General features: G+C 40.0%; 1 protein-coding gene across 1 annotated transcript; it reads left to right on the plus strand.

Moving 5' to 3' along the window:
- Window positions 1-24,894, plus strand: ly75 (lymphocyte antigen 75). The gene is made up of 35 exons (XM_063473591.1): window positions 1-325; window positions 1,620-1,991; window positions 3,282-3,455; window positions 3,963-4,124; window positions 5,133-5,252; window positions 7,471-7,611; window positions 8,855-9,043; window positions 9,320-9,480; window positions 9,635-9,742; window positions 10,160-10,248; window positions 10,352-10,521; window positions 12,106-12,305; window positions 12,570-12,712; window positions 14,325-14,403; window positions 14,489-14,560; window positions 14,824-14,947; window positions 15,189-15,224; window positions 15,417-15,586; window positions 16,010-16,077; window positions 16,175-16,251; window positions 16,650-16,783; window positions 17,144-17,252; window positions 17,414-17,574; window positions 17,748-17,877; window positions 18,254-18,474; window positions 18,557-18,719; window positions 19,304-19,468; window positions 19,550-19,672; window positions 20,417-20,602; window positions 20,712-20,935; window positions 21,080-21,275; window positions 21,509-21,670; window positions 22,055-22,171; window positions 22,256-22,435; window positions 22,718-24,894. The coding sequence occupies exons 1-35, from the start codon at window positions 229-231 to the stop codon at window positions 22,888-22,890; spliced, it is 5,196 nt and encodes a 1,731-aa protein (XP_063329661.1). The 5' UTR covers window positions 1-228; the 3' UTR covers window positions 22,891-24,894.
- Window positions 24,895-25,375: the final 481 nt, after the last annotated feature.

Genomic DNA, 25,375 nt, shown 5'->3' on the forward strand with positions numbered 1-25,375 from the left:
CATAACGCTCCCTCTGAAAGGTTTCTCGTTGCTGTTGTTTTATTTGTAAAGCGGAAGTTTGTTGCTAAATTGACTTGGACTCAGTGGATGACAAGACTTTCAACTGGGAGAACTGGGTGGCGCCGGCGATCACTTTCGCTTTGGAGCTCAGTTATCAACCGGCCTAAACTAAGTGCGCCACGCTCAGAGGAGGCTTTATGATTATAACAGAAAGACTCAGTCGTGACCATGCCGAGTCTAGCCAGAGCGCCTCTTTGTCTTTGTTTGTTGATATTGTTGGAGGCAGCTGTTCACTGGGGAACTGGTTCACCAGCTGCAGGTTTAGGTGAGTAGTTCCGACACTTTGCTTTCATTTCTGTTCACTTGCCACACTCTCATTAAAGTCGCGTCTTCATTCCTCACTTGGCGCAAATGAGCAAAAACTTCTCCCATAAAAGCGCGAACCTAATTTTTAGGATGCGAAACACTTTTAACTGACAAGATTTTGGATTGAGATACTAACTCGGCGTTTGCTTATCTAGATGAATGCTCGTTTATTATTATTACTTTGTTTGCTTGTTTTGTTTTTTGTTGTTTTCTTGCCCCCCAGTGTTATGTCTGACAGGTCAAAGAAATCGCTAACTCATCCTTCCCTCCCTCCCGAGCAGCTCCGTAGAGCCAAAATATCGGCATATTACTGCCGTGACACCAAGTCGAAACTGTACTCTGATAGTATTCCTGCTCAGTTGTTCTTTAGCTTCAACCTGTAAACATTTACCCAGATCACCGTGTCCCCGCCCACTGTCCTCTTTTATAGTTCCCCTCTCTCAGCATAAATATGAAACTCTTTTATGAAGTTAAATGAATAATTCTCCGTGCGGGGATATTTGTGTATATATATTTATTGTGTATTCATTTAAACGAGTGGTTTCACTCTAAAAGAGCAGTATTGGTATGCATGTACACTGCATATATAATTTTTTTAAAGCATTTTTTTATGTGTCAGTCTCAGATCTCTAAGTGGTGCGTGCTCACAAAGTGTCACGCTTCAGACTGGTTCAAAGGCTTGGTCTCCTTTGAAAAAGAGATGTTAATCTCGAGTGACGTCCTGATTAAATAAATGAATAAATAATAAAGTTTTAGTTACAGCTGTTAAAATTTAGTGAGACACAGTAAACATGTAAGTTAACTTCCATGCAAGGAATGGAATCTAGCTCGTTAAAGGTGCTTTCGGGACCTTTTGTTTACAAGTGTCAGCCAATCAGAATAAAGTTGGCTTAGAGAGGCTTCAGGTTTTATTTTGTGCTGAGTCATGCAAAGCCACTCTAGAATTAAGTTCAAAAATGAGGGTAAAGAGCTGCAAACAACTTCACTTTAATTATGTCTGAGAACTGGTGACAGTGTGTGAACACAGTAGCGATGAGGGGCAGCCGATCAGACCAAGGCTGCCTTAAAGGGAGTTGAGGGGGAGTTGAAATGGATTGTTTGAGGAGGTGAATGAACTGAGGGGAGGATAAATGAGGATTATTTTTGAACTGTGGCTCATGCCAAGCTACTCTATCACCGTCTAGGGATTAAAAATGCAAAGCCAAGCGTAATAAGTCCCCTTTAAACTTGTGTTTTCTGTCCTGTCATCACAGATGAGGATGCTTTCACCATTCAGCACCAGAGCACAGGGAAATGCCTGAGTGCAAGGAGTCCAGCAAACCTGAGCCTCGCCACCTGCAACTCAAACAGCAAGTCCCAACAGTGGAAATGGGGTTCAGGTCACCGGCTCTTCCATGTGGGGACATCGCTCTGCATGGCGCTGGACGTCAGTTCCAAGATGTTGACTATGTTCGACTGTGGCTCCAACATCCTGTTATGGTGGCGCTGTTTGGACGGAACTGTTTACACTGTTTATCAGATGGGCCTGGCGGTCAACAAAGGCAAAGTAGCGCTCAGTCGGGAAACTAATGACACTTGGGTAAGAGGAGAATCCCAAGACAACATCTGCCAGAGGCCATACCGCGGTAAGTGTGGATTCTTTTCTCTTATTTAAGAGACAGAATTGCTTACATGGACTGGCTGTTTTCTTTTCTTTCTTTTTTTTTCTGAATAGTGCTTCAGGAACTAATTTGTCAAGAAATTAGTTAAAGTCAGCTTGTGCTTCTGTTGTGTTCACTTCTTGAACTAAATGTGAAGACAGTCCAGGCTTGTAACGCCATACACCTCTGGCTCTTGTGTCACCTGACCATACAAATTCTGGTCCCTTTTAAACACACCCTGTCAACTTAATTGTTGTCAGGCCTCTCAGTTATTGCTTCTTTGTGCTGGGCAACAACACAGGGTGTCAAATTCCAGGTGTTCAACTTGCTCTGAAAACGTAGAGTCTGCCTGTTCCTTTTCTTTTGTTTGTCGTTGTGGTCGTGCAATCATCTGCAGCATGTCTGCAAGGTGCAAAGCACCGTAGCGCAGACTTTTACTTTCTTTTCTGCATTCATTCCTGTTTTGATACACATTCCACCGAACACTGCAAGGTTAAAGAAATATTTAGGTAGTGACTGAATGTTTGGTCATAACATTTTAAATAACTGTGTGTTATTAAAACAGTTTAAGCTCTTAATTAAGGACACTGAAGCTTATGCAAGAAGAGGAGGTGCTCTAGAAGTACATGATGCAAGACCAACCAGGCCTGTTCAACTGCCTCGTCTGATCCGCCTATTTGAAACAGAAGAGCATCTTGTTTGTCATTTTTCATGTCTGCAGTAACATTTAGAGAGAAGTTCTTCTTCAAAAGGTCCATTATCATGTGTTCAGATGCATTTTGAGGCAATACAGGAAAATTAGTTTGAGTGCAGAGAGCATGAATATTAAATTCAATCACAATGATGATGCACACTGGGTTGAAGATGCACTTACATGCTACGTTTAGCATTTAACTGAATCAAAACTCTGAAGCAATAAACAAAGCACAATTTTTGCATCGTCCTTGATTTCAGTTTCTGCACAGACTTGTTGGGGATGCGGGGAGGAAGAGAGACGTTGGCTTATAAACGAGCCTAACCTCCCCTTCTTCACATTCATTTATTCATCAGCATACAGGAATTGATCTAAGGAGTAGGATGAGCTGTCTATATTGGAAGCTCACGTTTGATTGTGCGTATTATGGTACGAAGAAGGTGCTTTGGTGTTTGCAAGAGGGCATCAAATTTCATCTCATCCGTCGCTGCTGTGAGATGATTTACGAGTCGTCAAAATGAAACGACTACCACGGGCTTGAAATAGATCTTTGACTTTGTTCACTTCTTCTCTTGGTGCAGTCATCCATACCATGGATGGGAACTCTGCCGGCAGCCCCTGTGAGTTCCCCTTCAAGTACAATAACAGCTGGTATCACGGATGCCTCCCCGATGCAGAATTCCCTGGACTCTCCTGGTGTGCCACCTCCTCAGACTATGACCAAGACAAGAAGATGGGACACTGTCTGAAACCTGGCACGTTGTATTTTTATTTACTTGTAGTTTTAATGGTTTAATGTTTTTAAATTGTTTCTTTATTCACCAAGCCACTAACATATTTATTTTTGAGAGCATTTAAAGCAGAAAAAAGAACATTTTGTGTGGTCATTTCCAAATGATGTAGTTGCACAGTTTAACCAACAGGGCGGGGTCAGCTCCATTAATAGTTAGCACTGTCTGCAGCACATGTAGCAGAGTAGCAGTATAACTTTAGACTCATATTATATATAAAGAATATATTCTTATATCAACATCAAAATATTTACCCTATTTAAAAAAGCTACCCTAATAATCTTTTTGTATATTGTTATATTATATTAATATAACAGTTCATGTTCATGATATTAGTGACTTAAACATTATCGTTGCACATAAATGTGTCCAAACTTAAAACCACTTTTCTTTGTTAATATTGAATATCCGAAGCTACATGAAACACAAACTGTTGATGCTGATACTGTTGTCGTGTCTTTGACTTTGCAGAGGAGGGCTGCCAGACTCTGTTTGCTGGTCCAGACGGCGATTCATGCTATGAGTTTGTCACCAACGGTGCGGTGACCTGGCACGAAGCTCTGGATTCGTGTCGCAGTCAGGGAGCCGATCTGCTAAGTTTCTCTGGGCCTGATGAGCTCAATTCTACAATCTGTAAGACTGACTTACTACTAGTACTACTATTACTGCGGCTACTTCCATAATACAATTAAAAAACACAAAAGTTAAAAAAAATAAGTGCATTCAGATTGTCTTTGTGACAGAAATGCCTCATTTACAACAAAAAATTGCAATAATGGTGACATGAGTAATGCTCGAGATTTTGATTTTAAAAGAAGTATAAATAAGTAATGACAAAAATTATTCCGATTGTCACTGTTTGGGCAGGCCTGTGCTTCTCAAGGTCTTGAACTATTAGTCACACAACCTGGAAATAAAAAACACACAAACACACTTTTTCTACCTTTAGTCAGTCAGAACTAGTCCTTCTAAAACAATCCTGTCTTAATGTGAATATTTTCTGTACTGTGTTGATTTCTAAATGTTTCCAGACTTTATTTAAAGTTTCTTTCTCCTTCTCTCTATCGCTTTGTCTTTTATTAGTTTATTAGTCTGCTTCTCCTACTTAGTGTTCCTTGTGTGACGAGTAGAGGCGTACAGAAAGGAAAAGAATCTGTGAATGACTGCAAACTTTCAGTCTGAATAAGTCCTGGGATTTTTGTTCTTACTTTTTTATTTCAGAATTTTCCAAGTATGATGTCATAGAAGCCACATATTTTTCATTTCCTCAATTTGTTTTATTTATGTCCTTTGCTTCTTAATCGCCATTCTTTGAGATTTCCAGTGGATGATTACTGTAAAATGTTTGCCTATACAACCCCATTTCCAAAAGAGTTGGAGCACTGTGTAAAATGTACATTAAAGAAACTGAATTTAATTTAACTGAATTTAAGGGTTTGCAAATCTCACAAAATCTTACTTTATGTAATTGGATGCACATGACCTTCAAGCCATCTTTTTGGAATTGAGATTACATCTAAAGAGTAAATGAAACGGCTGTGGAGGCTCAAAGTTTCAACTTGATGATTGAAACTGCATTAGACTTACAATTTCCTTTATTACATTTACTTGTCCTGTGTGCTGTGGTGTTGCATTGTGCAGTGTTGAACGGCCTTCGCAGAATGCCTGAGAGGATGTGGATCGGCCTTCACCAATTAGATACTTCTCAAGGATGGCAGTGGTCAGATGGCTCTCCTCTCTCCATGTTACGCTGGGAACAAGGTAACAGTGAATATGAATGTATTTTTCACCTGTTACTTACTACTCATTCTCTCTGAGAACTGTGCTCCACATGTTCTCATTTTGCAGCCTCGTTTGTAGGCATTGTTTCCACAAAACCAGAATAACACAGTTTCACTTGCCAGAAACACCTGGTCCTCTCACCACACTAAATCTTGCATCAACGCTGCGTTTCTGCTCGTCTATGAAAGGGAGTGTTGGTGTCGGTCAGAGAAACAATGAAACTAGTGTTGTGAAGAAATCCACTGTGCCACACAGTGTGGCACTGGGACTGCTAATGTTGTTGAATGACCCATTTATAGTACTGAGTAATGCCTGCTAGCTTTTGTAATATGTATTTCTTCTTAACAAGAGCAAGCATGAATGTAGCATGAAGTATATTGCAGTCATTTAGCTTTCTTTTGATATAAACTCTTTGTGATTGCTTTCATCAACAAGATTATGCTGGATCAGAGAACTTTGAACCTCTATGTAAAGCACAGTTGATATGCTAAGCTTTGAATGATACAGTGGCTTGCAAAAGTATTCGGCCCCCTTGAACTTTTCCACATTTTGTCACATTACAGCCACAAACATGAATCAATTTTATTGCAATTCCACGTGATAGACCAATACAAAGTGGTGTACACGTGAGAAGTGGAACGAAAATCATACATGATTCCAAACATTTTTTACAAATAAATAACTGAAAAGTGGGGTGTGTGTAATTATTCAGCCCCCTGAGTCAATACTTTGTAGAACCACCTTTTGCTGCAGTTACAGCTGCCAGTCTTTTAGGGTATGTCTCTACCAGCTTTGCACATCTAGAGACTGAAATCCTTGCCCATTCTTCTTTGCAAAACAGCTCCAGCTCAGTCAGATTAGATGGACAGCGTTTGTGAACAGCAGTTTTCAGATCTTGCCAGATTCTCGATTGGATTTAGATCTGGACTTTGACTGGTCCATTCTAACACATGGATATGTTTTGTTTTAAACTATTCCATTGTTGCCCTGGCTTTATGTTTAGGGTCGTTGTCCTGCTGGACTCATTCTCAAGTTTTTTGCAGACTCCAAGAGGTTTTCTTCCAAGATTGCCCTGTATTTGGCTCCATCCATCTTCCCATCAACACTGCCAGCTTCCCTGTCCCTGCTGAAGAGGAGCACCCCCAGAGCATGATGCTGCCACCACCATATTTGACAGTGGGGATGGTGTGTTCAGAGTTATGTGCAGTGTTAGTTTTCCACCACACATAGCGTTTTGCATTTTGGCCAAAAAGTTCCATTTTGGTCTCATCTGACCAGAGCACCTTCTTCCACATGTTTGCTGTGTCCCCCACATGGCTTGTGGCGAACTGCAAACGGGACTTCTTATGGTTTTCTGTTAACAACGGCTTTCTTCTTGCCACTCTTCCATAAAGGCCAACTTTGTGCAGTGCACGACTAATAGTTGTCCTATGGACAGATTCCCCCACCTGAGCTGTAGATCCCTGCAGCTCGTCCAGAGTCACCATGGGCCTCTTGGCTGCATTTCTGATCAGCGCTCTCCTTGTTCGGCCTGTGAGTTTAGGTGGACGGCCTTGTCTTGGTAGGTTTACAGTTGTGCCATACTCCTTCCATCTCTGAATGATCGCTTGAACAGTGCTCCGTGGGATGTTCAAGGATTGGGAAATCTTTTTGTAGCCTAAGCCTGCTTTAAATTTCTCAATAACTTTATCCCTGACCTGTCTGGTGTGTTTTTTGGACTTCATGGTGTTGTTGCCCCCAATATTGTCTTAGACAACCTCTGAGGCCATCACAGGGCAGTTGTGGAGCTGTTTTGCAAAGAAGAATGGTCAAGAATTTCAGTCTCTGGTAGAGACATACCCTAAAAGACTGGCAGCTGTAATTGCAGCAAAAGGTGGTTCTACAAAGTATTGACTCAGGAGGCTGAATAATTATGCACACCCCACTTTTCAGTTATTTATTTGTAAAAAAATGTTTGGAATCATGTATCATTTTCGTTCCACTTCTCACGTGTACACCACTTTGTATTGGTCTTTCATGTGGAATTGCAATAAAATTGATTCATGTTTGTGGCTGTAATGTGACAAAATGTGGAAAAGTTCAAGGGGGCCGAATACTTTTGCAAGCCACTGTACCCAAAGATATGTGCCACATCTATTGTCCTTCTCACAGTCAGGATGCAATTTTATTGATATTTGTGTGGTTATATATTTAACAGGAATGCCCTCCACCTCCATCATCATTCAGTCAGACTGTGGAGTCCTGAACTCTAAGAACAACTATGAAACAATGGCGTGTAACAGGCGGCTGCCATACGTCTGCAAGAAGAGAGTCAATGCCAGTGAGACAACAACAACAGGTGGGCTGGCTGCTGACGCTCAGCAGTTACACTTCTATCGAATCATACTTACAAAAAAAAAAAAAATAGATTTGAGCGCCGATTTGGTTCACCACATATACCGCAGGGCTTGTTGCAGCATGCTGGGTTTGGGTCTGGTTTGGGGCTCTTTGTTGCGTGTCTTCCCCCGCTTTCTCTCATTGCTTTCATGTCTTAATCTTCACTGTTCTGTCAAATGAAGGTAAAAATAATGTGCTAATCCTAATGGCCCTGCTAAGCTGTGCTGATACGCAATAATGCTTTTGAGATTAATTCTAATGTTAGCATGCTAATAAGTTCACAATAACAATGCGAACAAGTGTTCTTAGTTTAGTTTGTTAGCTTGCTAAGGTAACAGAGACCTGTTGGCAACTATCTGGTAACCACCACATGCAACAGAGAGATGTATATTTCCCAACTTACCAGGGGTTGCAGCAGGTATACAGCACTGCACCAAAAATCTTTTTGTGATTGCTTTGACTGCTAGCAGGTTGCCCAATTGCTGATAGTTTGTATGGAAGGCTTATGGAAGTTCTTCTCAGACATTGAAAAGTACAATGCAAACTGGAAGTGGACAACATTTGTCTTCAAAGTCAAAGCTGAACCTTTTGAAATGTGCTGGTTGCAGTGGGGGAGGCATTCTCTTGTTATAGAGTTAATGGCGAGCATCTGAAGACAACTCGGCATCTTCCATCTGTTGCCAACCAAAGCAATCACAATCTGTTTTTGGTGCAGCACCCTCTTCGTAAACATTTTCACCTGGCCACAGCCCAGAAGCTTTATGACCATCTGCCCAGCCAATAGTCAGCGAGTGTTTGCAGACATGTTGGTGTCTTTTAAGCAATCATAAGATTTTTAGTGCATTTCACTAAGCAGCGGGCAGCAACCTCATGCATCCATTCACCAACAGATTGGGGAATATACATTCTTCCTTGACAACAAAGGGGTTGCCAGGGTGTCGCTGACAGGTTTCCAAGCCTGTGTGACTGAAGCCTAACTGTAAATATGCTTTTTAATACAATAAGGTTGAGTCTCTTCTGTCACTTTTTTCTCTCACTTTTTTCTCACAAAACCTTTTCCTTTTTTTTCTTTCAAATTAATGGTTTAAGGATAATACTGCACTGTGGATGTTGGACAAAATATGAAGCCCTCTGAGTCAAATTGTCTTGATCTAAAAACCCCAAATCCCCTCAAGGCCTCTGTGTGTCTTGACTTCTCTCTACAGATTCTTTTGTCTATAAAGAAACGTTGTGTAAGGATGACTGGGTGCCGTGGAATGGACTTTGTTACAAGTTGATGGAGAAGCCAAAGAACTTCAACGCCGCCCAGGAACAGTGTAAAGCTGAGAACGGAGTTTTAGCCAGTTTCCACACGATTGACAGCAAAGAGATGATCAGCACTAATTTCCACGGAGGTAAAACTGTCCAAGTTTCTCTTGTGTTATAAATAATTGTATAATTAATATATTAATGAGTCCTCCTAACATGTTCTCCTTTTCTCTATTTATGTACAACATGTATTTTTTTATTTTTTAATAGAGCCATACAGTTAGTACTGAAGTATCGTGATTTACACCCTACTGCCTTGTTTTTGATGAGAATGATTTCCAGGCCTATGCTTTCACTGTTCGAGTCAAATTTAAACAAAGCCTGAAATTGAAAATGTTTGCATGTGTGTTACTGCTCATCAGATGGCAAGACTTTAGATGTGTGGATCGGTCTAGTTGGTGTCGGCACGAACCCCACCATTTTCAACTGGACGGACGGAGCACCCATCACCTTCACTTACTGGGCTCCATCACAACCGGTCCAGCCCACTTCGGATACCAGCTGTGTCTCCTACACTGGAGAGGTGTGTGTGTGTGTGTGTGTGTGTGTGTGTGTTGGTGTAACACATATCCACTGTACTCAGGCCTTGTGTGAACGTTTGCGTATGTACTGCCAAGAGCATTACATTTGTCCTGTTTGAGGTCTTACAGAAACGCACGCTGTCTGTTTTTCCACAGTTTCATAGTTGGCGGATTGAGGATTGCACACAGATGCTGCCCTTCATGTGCCAGAGGAAAGGAGAGGTCAATGAATCAGCAGCACAGGTCGGATGTAGCTCGAAAGATGTGAGTATTCTCCCAACCAGCAGTATTTTACATTTCCTATTAAATGTGTGGTGAGATACTTCTACGCCTCCACACCAGCAATTAAATTTCATATGTTAGAAGGATGTAGAACCCATGCATATGTTTGGTGGTGTTATAACGAGAGCTTACTGTAAGGGTCAGATGATTTTTATGGCACTATGGAGTCATAAAGGAGTTGAGAAGCAGATGTCTAGCTCTATTGGCAGCTGTTGCGAATAGAAGCGAATAGATTTGTAAACTGAAAACAAAACTGTAATCCTTGACGGTGGGGGGAAAAACACTCATGTGACTGTTGACAAGAAATCCTGTTGCAAAAAACAGCATGCATGTCATAACTTGAATTGTGAAAGAGACGTAGTTCTAGCTTGCAAAATTTGACTGTTTTCAACTGACCAGGGTTGGAAGAGACATGGAAACTCCTGTTATAAAGTGAACATGACACAAGTGTCCTTCAAGGACCGTTGCAACGTCACCATAAGAAACAGGTAATCAAAAGGGTTTCTGTTATCAGTCCAAAAGATGACCTGCGTTACATTTCTGTGGTTTTGCAGTTAAAGAAACTCACTCACATTTGACTGTTCTTTCCAGGTTTGAGCAGGCCTTTATTAATAGTCTGCTGCAAGAGACGGCAGGCAAGGAAACTCAGTATTTTTGGATAGGGTTGCAGGACATCAACAGCACCAGGGAGTACAAGTGGGTGAGGGCAGATGGGTCGACGGATGTGGCAACATACACCAACTGGGGCTGGTTTGAACCAGGTACGAAGACTTAGGGCTAATGGCTAAACTATCTGTATATAAAATGTTATAGCAGACTATAGTGTTACAACGGACTGTATATGATTCTGAACCTCTGATAAGCTATTCAGAGAAATGTCTGTGCACCTCAGAATACTCACTAACATGCAGTCATATCAGGGCATAATAAAAAAATGATCTAGTCCTTAGCATGCCTTAAAATGAGGTAAATACAAGCCAAGATGTACAGCAACATGTAACGCATTACATTTTTCCATTATTTGTTCAGCAAAAACTAAGCAAAGATGCAGAAGCGGTGTAAAAATCAAAGTGCATTAACTTGTAGAACCACTTTTAGCAGCAGTCACTTTTAAGTAATCATTATTTGACTTTACCAGTCTGTCATGTTGGTGAGGAAGTATTTTGGCCCATTCTTCTTGACTGCGTCGCTTCAGGTGATTGAGGTTTGCAGGCATTTGTTTATACACAGCAGTCTGAAGGTCCCACCCAGCATTTCAATCAGGTTGAGGTGTGGATTTTACTGGGGCATTGCAACATCTTGAGTCTTTTCTTTTTCAGTCATTTCGTTGCAGATTTGCCTCTGTGCTTTGGATTGTTGTCCTGCTACATAATATTATTTTGGGACAAGCTTTAGCTGTTGGACAGTTGGACAGATGTCCTCATATTTGACTCTAGATACTTTGATATACAGAGGCATTCACGATTGACTCAATGATTGCTAGCTAACCAGGTCCTGTGACTGCAAAACAAGCCCAAGTCATGACCCCTCCACCACCGTGCTGACAGTTGGCATGAGGTGTTCTGTTGATGTGCTATGTTTGGTTTTCACCAAACATGGTGCTTTGGATCATAGACAGATATCTTCACTTTGGATTTGTCTGTACACAGCAGATTGTTCCAGAAGTCTTGTGGTTTGTTCAGCCCCACTTATTCAGTCTTTTTCTAATTGTACAGGCATAAACTGAGATCTGTAGAGTCTGAGCTCTAGCAACAGTTGCTTCTCTAACATAATTGCTGATGACTTTCCTCCTTGACATTCTGCTAACACACACCTGAATGCTTCAGACCTGCAAAGTGAAAAAACTTCTGCTTTTATAGAGGTGCTCATGGTGTCTGATCATCGGTTAAGCAAGTGCATTTGATTAGTAGCACCTGGCTGCTGCTTACCCTCCTAATTACTATGGAAGTAGTAAGGGTGTACTTTGCCAATATTTTTTCCTTGCCCTGCTTCTGGCTTGATTTAGGTGACTGTAAAGATAAACGATGTAAATCCCTATCGGGGTGGTATTGGTTACACCAAAAGATGTGTCCTTGTTTCTTTTACTTCTATCAGTATCTTATATGTTTGTGTGAGAATATATGTTATATGTAATCGTATATGTTATAATAGATGTTTAACAAATGAAGACCCAAGTCTTCATTTGTTAAATGAAGACTTGGGTCTTCATTTAATGGAGCATTTAATGGACTGCTCCACCACAATATGTCATAACATCAATGAACTGGTTATCGTAACAGACAAAATCTACGTAATAAATGTCACTTTTAGAGATTGAATTTGATTTTGCTTCATTTTCTTTATAGATCGGCAAGGAGGGTGTGTTGCAATTTCCACTGCAAAGCCTTTGGGTAAGTGGGAGGTGAAGAACTGCACTCTCTTCAGGGCCGGCACCATCTGTAGAAAAGACCTCATTACACCTCCTGCCCCAGAACCAGAACCAAACCTTAATGCATCGTGTCCTAATGGCTGGGTGTCCAGGCCAAACATCAAATACTGCTACAAGGTGTGTGTATGTGTGTGTCTCTTTAAACAGCACCATTAAGAGATGGTTCTTTTGTTTTGGTTTTGTTTTTTGGCAAAAGTGAAAATGGTTGTGAGTAGGAGTGGCAAAAGCACTGTACTGATTTTACATTTTAAAGTCTTTTTACAAGGCTTCCAGATCATTTCTCCTGAAAGGAAGTAATATGTAGTTCGGTTATAGCTAAACTGAGTTTTTTCACAATCTACACCATCTAAGCTGTTTTAAATTCTTCTTTCACCTTGTCAGGTGTTTCATGAAGAAAGGTTGAGCAGGAAGCGCTCCTGGGAGGAGGCCATGAGGTTCTGTCAGGCTCTAGGAGCCAATCTTCCCAGTTTCACAAACTTGGATGAAATGAGAGCCCTACACTTCATTATGAGAGAGACTATCAGGTAGGCACACAATCAACACAAGTTGTGTTTCCTGTTATACCAGTAACAAAGGACTACTGTCATGCATCACTGTCACGAGAAGTGTCACATCATTTATGGAAGTCACAAGTCAAGCACAGGAACACGCAATACTATCTGAACTATTGTTTGTATACCAGCAGAAAGAAATGTATTTGTTTTTGTCACATTAAAGAAAAAAAAATGCCCAAATTGAATTATTTTTAAAAAAAGAGCAAATGAGGTTTCAAAATTGTGAAAAATGAGCATCATTCCTCGCTCTGGATTTCCCTGGGGTTGTGTCTGTTAAGATTGCTGATTGACAGCTCTCACATGAATCTCCCTGAATCATGTTCTACTAGAGGTTTCTTCCTGTTAAAAGGGAGTTGTTTCTTCCCATTGTCACCAAGTGCTTGCTCATAGAGGGTCATCTAATTCTTGCCATTTTCTCTGTGTTATTGTAGGATCTTTTGTAGGATTTTAGGTGGCTGTTTTTGTGAATTGGCGCTCTATAAATAAAACTGGCTGCTGAAACCAGCAGGATAAAGCCCGGTGAGAGCTGGCTCACCAGTAATAGCGGAATGTCTGTAAATCCCATCTTAGTTAGTGAAAATTTCCAAGTGTAAAGTCATTATTAAAGAGACAGGTGTCAGCGTGGCTCTTCTCAAAAGCAGTTCTGCTCTGTATTCATAGAAAATGTATGACCAGTTGCAGGAAAAAGGCAAATCTGTATAATCAGGCCCCATCTTTTCCTAAAGACCTCATAATACTGGATTATCCCAATAGAGCACGTAGTTCTCAGACTGCTGGCTCCCTTGCGACTCCTTGAGTTAACGGTAGAATGGAAGGCAGAGACTTCAGCATTCACATTGCTGGGGTTTTGCCCAAACACTGTAGGGTCTTTACCCTACAATATAAAATGTGTTAGCCAAATATTGTGATTTAGCGCTATATAAATTTGAATTAACTGGCTAGTTAACCATATGCTGCAAAAATGTTATTTGTAGTAGCTCAAGTTCTATTAATAGAAACACTAATGCTAAAGTGGTGTAGCATTTATAACAGTTATATTGTTAATGGCTTGGTCATGCTGAAGAATCTGTCCTTCTATAGTTTTCTGTTTTTCTAACATGTACAATGTGTCAAACTCATGTCTGATAGTGTGATTGTTGGCAGGAGTCTATGAAACTTTCCTGTATGAACAAATCAATATTCGTTATGGCTTTAACCTTTATACACACTTCAAACAAAAGGGTGTGTACGGGAGGTGGTGGGGTGTGTACCGGCAGCCTTTTCTTTATCGGACTGGCACATCTAGTCCCTTTAACGAGGGAGACGACTTGTAAACATGCTGCTTCGTCTTCGTGGGAGCATACCTAAGAGTTCAAACTTGTCTCTTTCCTCACATCAACATTGAGCGCACTCGGCTGGAGCATTAAAATAAACACATACCATCTCCCGTCTCACATTTCACACGTTGCAGTTGAGTCAGCGAGGGGGGAGAAAAAAAAAGCTTATGTGAAACATCAAAATGTCTTAATGTTTAATTCTAATTATTATCTTCTTACTTGAAAGAAGGCTGGTTGAGTAACACAGTGTCCTCCTCTTCTTGCAGTAATAATCGGTACTTCTGGGTCGGCCTGAACAGGAGAAACCCCGCAGATCGCTCGTGGCAGTGGAGTGACGGCCGGCCCGTGAGTGTCCCAGCTCTAAACACACGTACACCAATTTTTGCAAAATCTGGCAGAGTGCTTCATATCATGTTTGTGTCTTTAATAGGTATCTCTAGATATTTCATACAGAAATTTCTACGAGGACGATGCGTACGATCGGGACTGCACTGCATTCAAGGTGGGCCACTAAACGGAGACTTTTAATAAAGATGGAAACATTTGGCTTACAACGTTTTGTGCATTTTATAATCTGTAGTGTCTCTTCTTTCTCTTACAAAAGCTCAGCATTAAAAGTTGTTTCATGTTGTCAGACCCAAACAGCTCTTGCATGTTTTTTTTCTTCTCAAACAGACAGTGAACATGATCTGTGATGTCAGAATTGTGTTGCCGATTTTTGTTCATTATTGGTGATGTTTGTGCAAAACCCATCTGTGTCCTCAGACAATGAAGAGCAGCTTGAAACACGTGTTTTACTATCTGCTGCACGACTTGTCTCCCATACCTTTCTACCCCAGACCCTTTCATTGTGACGCGCAGCTGGAATGGGTCTGCCAAATACCCCGAGGTGAGCTTATATCTGTGACCAATGACGTATAGTCTGTGTGTGCACCAAATAAAGGCTGGTACTGGTTTGGGAAGAGCTCAAATCACTCATTAAGCTAATTAACAGGAATTTGGAGGTCCACAAAGTGAAAGAGTCATTTGTATATTTTTGTATAACACAGCAGCGATGTCTCTATATAATTTAAAAACCTCTTGGACTTGACCAGAAATCTAATTGAATTCTTTGTTTGTTGTTTCAACAGGAGTGGCACCGAAAACACCAGAGTGGTACAATCCCGGTAATGCCCTCATCTTTTCAGAACCTATTCTCGAAGTCTAAGTATCTGTTCAGTGTGATCGCATTCGTCATTAGTCTGACTTTTTTTTTTTTTTTTTTTTTTTTTTAAGATTCAACTTTTCTTTTCTCAGATCATCTTCTGACTAAATGCCACATGTGTTGTAACGTTAGAGTTGTTTGTGTTGTTTTTCAGATGGGCATCATGACTCGTCCATCTTTGTGGATGGAGCAGAGTTTTGGTTCGTTAGTAAGCCACTGCTCAATTTTCAAGAGGCGAGGCTCTTTTGCAATTCAGAAAACGGTAAACTGGCGGCTCCAACTAGTACCATTGCTGCCATTGAAATCCAAAAGGCAATATATAAAGTAAGTGGCACACTATTAAAAGTGACAATGTGTAACACTCAAAAGAGCATCATCAGAAATGTGTGATTGAAGTTTTGATTAAAGCCTATTTTTTGTTTTTTTAGAAATATTGAACTGTTTATTTGAGACAAGCCTAACAAAAGCAGCATTCTCATCTCTTTTTGCTGTCCCTTGAGGTCCCATCATAACATTATAACGTATAACAATATGAATGACAAATCTTCCAGCACTAAAACGGCAAAAAAGATAATGGACCATTTTTGGAGCACAATATACAGTTAGCTACTCACAATTAAACAGAAATGTCAACGTCATACTTCTTAAATACATACTTACTAAACACAGTATGAAATATAAGTCACCTCAGATGTTGATACCACCAATTTCAATTGTGTGAAGCTTAAATCTGCATGTTTTAAACAGATTTTGGATTCCGACAAGCAAAGCTGGTGGATTGATATGAGACAGCCTGGACACATATTCCCTATGACGTAAGCCAGTCACACACACACACCTTTCTGAACTTTGAACTTGTATAGATGTGGTAAAATGTGATACTCAGATTTATTGAAATTCTGTTTGTTTTAGGTACAACACTATGTACTATAACCATTTATTTCCCCTGGGTAACTGCACCTACATCACTCCTGAAAGTGCCTTTCCCGGTGAGTAAACACCAGAGAGTTTGTGTAAGGCTGAGAATGATTAAGGTTTTAAATTCAATTCGTTGTTTGAACAGAAATAATGAGAGCAACTGAGTAAATGAAAACTTCTACGCTCATATTGTGCTGAGGAGCAAAGAGAAATCATATCAAATATTTAATTGCTAAAAGTTAACTAACTATTGTGTTAAAAAAAACATCACTTTGCTTTTAGTGCAATGAAATTATTGACTTTTTTAAAATTAAAAACAGTGAAAACACGTTTCAGCCAAATTACATAGTCCACGAGTGACTTCTTGCTTATTCTCTCCTTACACAGAGCTGTGTGGTACACTTAAAGTCACTACTTCGAACTCTTATACACATCTTATACACATTTACTGTCCTATTTAAACTTGCAGACTCTGATCAGTGCTCACGGAGGTTACCGTTTGTGTGTGAAAGAGTGAACACAACATTAGTGGAGAAAAACCCCCTGGAGCCTCAGCCTGGAGGATTGCCCTGTGGAAAGGAATCTATCCCCTTCAGAAATAAAGTCTGACACCTTTATTACATAATAGTTTAAAAACTCCTGTTCTGATAATCTTTTTCTTACAAATCCTAAGTGATTAAGAGAGGTTAAAAATGAGGAAGCAATGATAGTTTATATTTCAGGAAAAAATTCCCATAGAAGAAAGTCAAATCAGATTTACTACTGCAGTTTTATAGAGAGGATTTTAATGTTATGCTTCGTTTAATGCTTGAGTGATAGAACGTTGCTTGTCAAATTATTTCTGATAATGTGGCTGTTTTGCCATCAGTCGTATATTTTATTTATAGATTAGTAACCCAGTGCCTGAGTTGCACTAATGGCATTTTCTGCTGTAGTGATTATGATGCTGGTGTCCTTTTGCAGTGCTACACGCTGATGAAGAATTCAAAACCTTTTAACTTCAAGGGTGCCAACGAGGAATGCCAGACAGTAAAGGGAACCTTGGTCACCATCTCCGATCAGGTGGAGCAAGGTGAGAACGTTAACATGCTTCTCATGACGAGCTTAAATATATTTGTTTGACAGAGTTTTGTAGTTTATGAAAAGCGTGACAGAAGTCCCCAAGCGTGTAAAGGTGCACTCCACGGTGCAAAATATTATACAATTCATATGTGTAACAAATGTGTGTTTCAGATTTCATCAACACCCTCCTGATGGACACAAAAGACATGGACAAAACATGGATTGGTATGAAAATCCAGAACAGCGAAGCTTCATGGATTGACAGTTCTACAGTGAACTACTTAAATTTTAACCCTCTGCTTCTGGGCATGCACAAGGTCGTGGCTTTTCATGTAAGTAAATTGCTTCAGCTGATATCTCTTTTAGGCGCGCCACATATTTGACAGAAGCATGTATTTGTACAGTTATGAACCTTGACTGCATTATCATAATACACCCAAATCTCCAACTAATTATTTTAATGCAAACTTCAGATGAATTATTTGCTTTGTGTCTTTCTTGATAGCCATGGGATCTGGAGAGTTTGGATTTGTGCGTGTTCATGCTCCATAACGCCAAGTCTGACATGCTGGGTACCTGGGACTACACCAGCTGCACAAAGATGCTAAATGTGGCTGTTTGCCAACACTATGCAGGTGAATCTCTAGTCCTGTCACTTTATTATCCAAATCTCATCCAAAACATGTTTATCCTCAGATTTAATTTTATGAGTGCTTAACTCATGAATTTTGATGTACCTGATGTGATAAATCCTGATAAATGAGCAGCAAAAACTGCACTAGGGCTCTTTTTAGAATAGTAGTGTAGGGGTTAATGTTATTAACTGAGACATCCATGGAGCAAAAAAAAAAAAAAAAAGTGTGGACCTTCCTTGCATGTCGTTTCCCAATCTCTCCATTAAAAGACAAAGTGCAAAGCAGATACATTTCTGTGTAGCAAAGGCACAGAGAATCAGGTCTCTTGCAGCCCTGTCATGAGATGATAAAAGACATGTATTATTTCTCATTTCAGATAAGATAGAGGAGCCACAGGTCTCCACGGAGTCATTCGTTGTCAATAACCACACCGTGCTGCTGCTTGTCAAAAATCTCACCTGGTTTGAGGCTTTAGAGGAGTGCAAAAAAAAGGACATGGACCTGGCAAGCGTGGCTGATACCTACATGCAATCCATCCTCACCGTGCACGTGAGCCGTGCAAAAACACCCATGTGGATTGGACTCTTTAGCGAAGATGTAAGTGGACCAAAAGGGACTTCTGTTTGAACTCATCACTTGTACAGTCCTTAAAATGATTTCCTGTCCCTTTTGCACTCAGGACGGGAACCACTACCACTGGACTGACCAAAGTCACACTGTGTTCAGTCGCTGGTCCTCTGATGTCACTAGTGGCCAATGCGTTTACCTGGACACTGATGGCTTCTGGAAAGCCACTGAGTGTCTGGACAGTCTAGGAGGTGCTGTCTGCCACAAACCAAGCAGTAAGTGAGGATATAGTAATGGCTGCACATCAGTGCACAAAGCAAGGTCCAAAAAAACATAGATTAGCGAGTTTGGTGTGGAAGAACTTGACTGACTTGCACAGAATCCCAACTTAAACGTGACAGGACACCTTTGGGATGAATTAGAGTGGAGACTGTGAGCCAGGCCTTGTTGTACAACATCAGTATCTGAGCTCACAAATGCATTTGGGGAATAATGGTCACAAATTCCCATAAAATATTCTGAAAAGCCCACAAGACCTGAAGCTGTTATAGCTGCAAAGTGTGGGCTGACAGTATATTAAACACTATGGATTAAGGATGGGATGTCACTCAAATTCATATGCATGCGAAGGCAGATGAGCGAACACTTTAGCGATATAGTGTAGCTTCTAGACATTAATATAAAAATGATTTGTTCCTGATTTCTTTGGCTGCAAAGCACTTTCTTCCTAATTTCTCTAGAAACAATAATTATCCTTTAACACCCTTTACTTTTTAAACTCGTGGTATCAAAGCTTTTATCTATTTTTCTTGTAAGGCATCGTTACGCCATTTGTTTTTTGTCTTTGGTTTTTTTACAGAGCACAAAATCCCCACACATAAGGATGTTTCAGCGAAGTGCCCCCATAAAAAAAATGGTCCAAACTGGATCCCCTGGAAGAATAATTGCTACTCATTTCAGCTGGTTGGCTCCAGATGGGAGTCGTATAACCGAGGACGTATTGAGAATACCTGCAAAAAACTTCGTAAGAATTTGATAATATTAGTCACACGCCGTTCTTCAGCATGGCTAAAGTTACTAATGGTGGTGTGTATATATGTTTCAGATGCAGATGCAGACATCCTGACTATCCGAAATGCACAAGAGAACGAGTTTATAAAGAGCCAGCTCCTGCCCTTTGAGTCATTGGTCCAGTTTGTATGGCTGGGACTGTTCAAGGATAACAATGGTGGGTATGAGTACCTGTGTTTAGTAGATGTTTTATTTTCGGTTGCCTTGTTACCAAAGCTCTTGGGAATTGACCCTTTTTTTCTCCTCCAACACAAATGGGTCAGTCACACCAGGGCAAAGAAAAAAAATGGGAACATCTTTGTGACTAGAAAAAATTGGAGGTGGCCCAATCATTGGACTGAATTTTTTTTGCATTTGGTGACTGATTACAAGCAGGTGCAGCAATGAGCTGGTTGCCCACACATTGAGCTTGCCACACTCTCTCTAAGAGATCATTTTTAATCGCAAGTTGATTGTGCAGGTCGCCCAGAAAGAAGCAATGTTTCCAAATAATCGTGCCCCAACTTGGACCGACTGGATTCTTTCTCAGACAGATTGGTGAAGGTTTTTAATAACTGCCATCGAATTTATACACACAAATAGATTAGCAACATGTTGCAATCAATCCGCCCCAGTGAGAGCGACTTATTTACAATGTGACTCTTTACAATAGGGCACCAGAATCAGCGGTTGTATTGTGGTTAAATTCCAATATAAAGGCAAGGTTACTGAGTCCCTAGGTCATTTTGCAGTTACATCACCATTCTTTATCAATCAGTAACGATTGTAAAAATCCGATCCTGTGATAGCAGCAGCCTAATGTTACCTTGCCCCATGTTTTACATACTATACAGACACTGACAATAGGTCCTATTGTGTTTGTGTATGTGCCAGAGTTAATAGTGATTATCTTTTGCCATAGATAACCAGACAAGGTGGTATGATGGCACAAATGTGCAATATTCCAACTGGGCGAAAGGCCGACCAAATTTAGAAAACCCATTCTTAGCCGGTCTCACGACTGATGGCACATGGATTCTCGTCACAAAGAAAGAGCTACACCCCGTATTCAAGCAGAGGACAATTGTGAGCTGCAAGCTGGATTATGGTATAGTAAACATCTACATTTTAATAGTATTTGCCTGTTTCTGTTCTCATGACTAAAAATGCTTAATGCTAAAAATAACACTTTATTTGTTTATTCCTTCTCCCCTAAGAACCCAAGAAAGAATACAACCAGTCAGCCAAGGATTTTCAGCAGTATGGTAACTTAACATATAGGGTTGTTACCCAAAAGTTGAATTGGTCTCAGGCTCTAGTCGAATGTGATAAGCTTGGAGGCCACCTGGCAAGCATCCATGACATGGAGCACAACGCACACCTGAGGCTCATTTCCAAGATGGATGGCTTCCAACTCTGGATTGGCCTGTCAAACTATGCTGTAAGAACTTTTGGCAGCCAGAATCTGAGCAAAAATATTCACTTCATCATAGTAGATCCAAACTCATCTCGTTTGCACTTCACCCATTTGTTTTTACCTCTTAATAACATCCTGACATCCATAATGCTTTGTTTCTGTGTGCAGGTCAGTGGCTCAGCCTATGAATGGTCTGATGGAACAAAATTTAACTACCATCCCACCATCTCTGACTCCGCCCAAGGCACACCGAAAACCAACTGTGTTTATATAAACCCTGCTGGAGACTGGAAAAGGACCAGCTGCGATGCTATGATCGATGGCGCCATCTGTTACACCACCAATATTACCTCTTCTAGCCAAAGTAAGACACTAACTTTCATAGAAAAATTTGGTACTTCTTTGGTTAAGTAAGAAACAGGGCTTGTCTATAATCCAACAGTACTGAATGGTTTACAGTAGTGAAAACAGTTTTGAATCTTTTTTGGCTTTGGGTGAAACTGTACATTGTAAAAGCAGGATATCTACCTGTGATTTAGTTCATTTTGGTTAGTCATTAACCACTGTCTATCTTCTATTCTCCGTTTTTGTAATCAGGAGCCAAACTACAAGATGGCCCAGAAACTAATCATTGCCCTCAGGTCGATGGTAAGTCCAAGTGGGTTCAGCACGAGGATCACTGTTACGCCTTTGACATGAGCTTCTACAACTACAGACTCTACAGCATGGAACAGGCCAAGGCTCTCTGCCAGGAGATGGGTGAGTTGTTGTTTTCTGTGTAAAAAAACCTAAAAAGTCGAGCTGAGCTTTACATTTAAATTAATCATCATTAGTACAGTGCAAAAACAAAAGTCTAACTTCATTTTAACATTTTTAACAATTTCTACTTGTGATCATAGCAAATAAATGTTTGTTAAACCTTTTTTTAATCCAGTTTTACTGGTTTGTTGTGTTTCCTGCTTTGGTGACAAATTTCATTCCTTTTTTTTTTTTTTGTCTCAATTGAATGGGCTCTTGCTATGGGTGATCAAAATTGTCCTCCTGTAGCCTGTCTGGTAGAATATTCATGTCTATCTTCTCTGATATTTTTATACAAAATAATTTGAATTTTTTGTGTTAATTGCGGCTTCTCTTTACTGACAGATTCTCATCTACTAACCATCGAAACCAAAGACGAAAATGATTTTCTGGCCAACTACATCACTGAACACCCCCTCATCACCAGTCAAGTGTGGCTCGGCATAGATCTTGATACTCAAGGTAAGAATCGCAATTTAAAAATAAAAGCTGGACAGTAATATGACATTAATTCATTCTTTTTTTCATTTTTGTTTGTCCTCTTAGGTAAGCCTGTATCCTGGCATGATGGCTCCCATCTGGATTTCTCTAACTGGTCATCTACAGCCTTAACCGGGAAGAAGTCCGGGTCCCAGTGTGCCGTCATGGCGGCAGGCAATGGTGGAAACTGGAATCTGGTCCCCTGCGAGAGTAGCTACAGCCGTGTTGTTTGCAAAACGAAAGCAAGTGAGTATCACAACAGGTGTCGAGACAAACCCTAACACTTTGTGGGAATTTGTTTTGCTGCTGACTGAATGATGAGAGCATTACTCTTATTTGCATGATAAACACAGAAATTACGGCGACTTTTTCACTTTTTCTTCATTTTATTTTGCTGTAAAATTAATTTACACTAAAAAAACCTGTAATAACAGGAGGTTTTAGTTGAAACATTTTTTGAACTTAGTTTGTGTCTAACATGCTGCCTCTTGGACTTGGGCTGATGATGTGCTAATGTTTGTTCCTCAGAGTCTGCAGGCTCCCCGGTGGCACTGGGCTTCTTCATCGTGGCCCTCATCGCTCTCATTTTAGCCCTCGGCTTTGTCATCTACAAGAAAAACCGAGCCCACTTCCCTTCTACCGTCCGCTACGAGAGGACCTTTGACGATATGGACACCACCAGTATAATTGATGCAGACTGAGCCTGCTTCAAGTTTTCAGCCTCAGGAAGTATTGATATGCCTGCCAGAAGTGATTTTTTTTTTTTTTTTTTTTAAACGTAATCTCCCCGCTCCTCTTTTGTAAATTATTTATTTATCTTTCTCAAGGCAATTTTTTTTTCTGTGTGAAGTTGTAAATATTGTTTGAGATTTGTGAATATCTCCCAATCAGTTTCTTAATTTGGGTTCAGATTGTGTTTAATAAGAGCAGCACTGGATACTTAATTTTAATGCGTGGGCTTATTCTTCTTGGTCTTTTTAAAATTTTTTATTTCAATGATAAAAATAGGTTTTTCAGATGCTTTACAAACATATGCAACCTGCAGCCTTAACAGCTAAAATTGCACTGATGCATGAGTGACTTCAAACATTCACAAACGTGCTTTTAACCAATAATCTACTGTGTGATTTACGGGGGGGGCAGTATATGAATATGATTTTTAAAAGCACAGGTCATCTGAAAATACAGTAACAACCTGTTTTCTTTCAACCGTTTATGAATCTAGATAGATTGTATTTCAGATAACACTGCCACATCCCCTGTACATTTGTCTTCAAGCAAAACAGGGAAACTAAATGCTGTGGAGCTTGAATCAATTTTTTTTTGTTTTGTTTTGTTGTATGCCGACTGCAACTCAGCTGTATTGAAAGCTGATTGGTTTGACAAACTAACACTGTGGCCTAAGAAAATGCCCAAGAAAATACATGTGTATTTTAGTTTGACTACACTTTAAAATAACATTTTTTTTAGCGTTTTTTGTTTTGTTTTTTTTACTTTAAAGCGCAGTCAAACATTATCTAGTTTAATTTTAAATGTACGTAAGAGATTGTTATAAACATGTATTCATGTCTAACAATGGTTTTATTAGTGTAAGGGCAAAAAGGAATTTGAAAAAAAAAATCTTAATCCTACTGATAAGCTTTGAAGGATACTCTCCGAGTTTAAGACTCATTTAATTTAATTATATTTAATGATATGGCTCTGACTTTACTATGTACTTGACTACTGACCAAGAACGCACTTTAATACCTTGTGGAGAAGCAGTTCCCAAATTCAAGCACACTGGGTTTTGGAGAGTGTTGTTTTTTATTATGTTTGCACTGCTGTTTCTTGTAAATGCTCTGTAAATAAGTGATGTGTTTATTACTGAGAATGAACCAAAGACGCTCTGACTCATTTTGAATGTTAAAAGCCAGAGGAACTGCTTCCGTGTGGCTTGTTAACCTCTCTTTATATCAAACTGCAGACCAAATGGTTTTTTTGCTCGGTTTACTTTCATGTCATTGCTGCTCAAACTTATCAGCTCAAATCAGGTGCCGTATGCTTCCAATAAAATGCACCGTTTTCAATGGCTTTTATTTTTCAGTTACCATTGTGGCCACCACCATTAGTTTATTTATACTTCAAACACAAAATACCGGGGAAGGGACGTACCAACACAAGAAGACAACACATGAAACCATACACACAGTCCTCCCAATCCTCAAATGGTAGTCATCGCTCATAAATGGCTGTGAATGCATTCATCAGGCAGACTAAACATAAACATGGCCATTGCTACAAAACAAAGATCTCTCCATACCTTGTGACATACGTCCTCCAAATAAAGACGTAGATTTGTGCCCTTTTCTAAAATAATTATCTGAGAGATATCTTTTTAAATGCTGTAGCTTGTGTCATCTCCTCCAACAGTTCTTGATTAGGCTGGAACGGTATGGGATAAGAATCCCTACATCACCACAAATCATTTAAACAATTTCAAATACAGCACTGTGGAAAAGTCTTGACTCACCCCTCAAGATCTAAAGAATCAACAATGTCAAGGTGTGGCTGATTTGATATCTCCAATTCAATAAATAAATGTGATTTTTTTTTTAAAGGGTCAGTCTCCTTTTGTTCTTAATTTATGGTGATGAGAAACAGGCAGAAAAGTAAACTGTTGGGCCAGAACCTCATGTCACAGTGGGCTTTAACATGTAGTTATGAATTATGGCCAAAAGATCTTTTTAAAATAAAACACTTGGAAAGTCAGAGCATGCTGCCATTTGTCACTTCATTCCCAAATGTGGCAGATATGAAAACACTCATTTAAGGGTGATCCCATACGAGCAGTGTGTGCAGTTGTATGCTGCAATTTACCACTAGCTGTGATACCAGTGAAAAGCTTTGCTGTAAGTGACCCTCATCTAGAAGTCTGCCAGGATCCAACGTCCCTGCACTTCACCTGCAACACAGCTACCAAAAAAAAAAAAAAAAAAGTCCCTCATGCTTGATAGTAAAGAGGACTGAACATAAGGCAGTGTGCAATTATTCTTTATTCCCAAAATTAGAAGCATTAAACGAGATGTGTACATACGTAAAGAAATTATGATACACCATTGACAAACTGTCCTGTCTTTGTACGCCGCCCCCCCCCCCCCCCTTTTTTTTTTTTTATTTTTAACATATTCCTAACTGGGAAACAAA

Source organism: Pelmatolapia mariae, linkage group LG1 (assembly GCF_036321145.2).
Source record: "Pelmatolapia mariae isolate MD_Pm_ZW linkage group LG1, Pm_UMD_F_2, whole genome shotgun sequence".
In the NCBI taxonomy this organism is placed as follows: domain Eukaryota; kingdom Metazoa; phylum Chordata; class Actinopteri; order Cichliformes; family Cichlidae; genus Pelmatolapia; species Pelmatolapia mariae.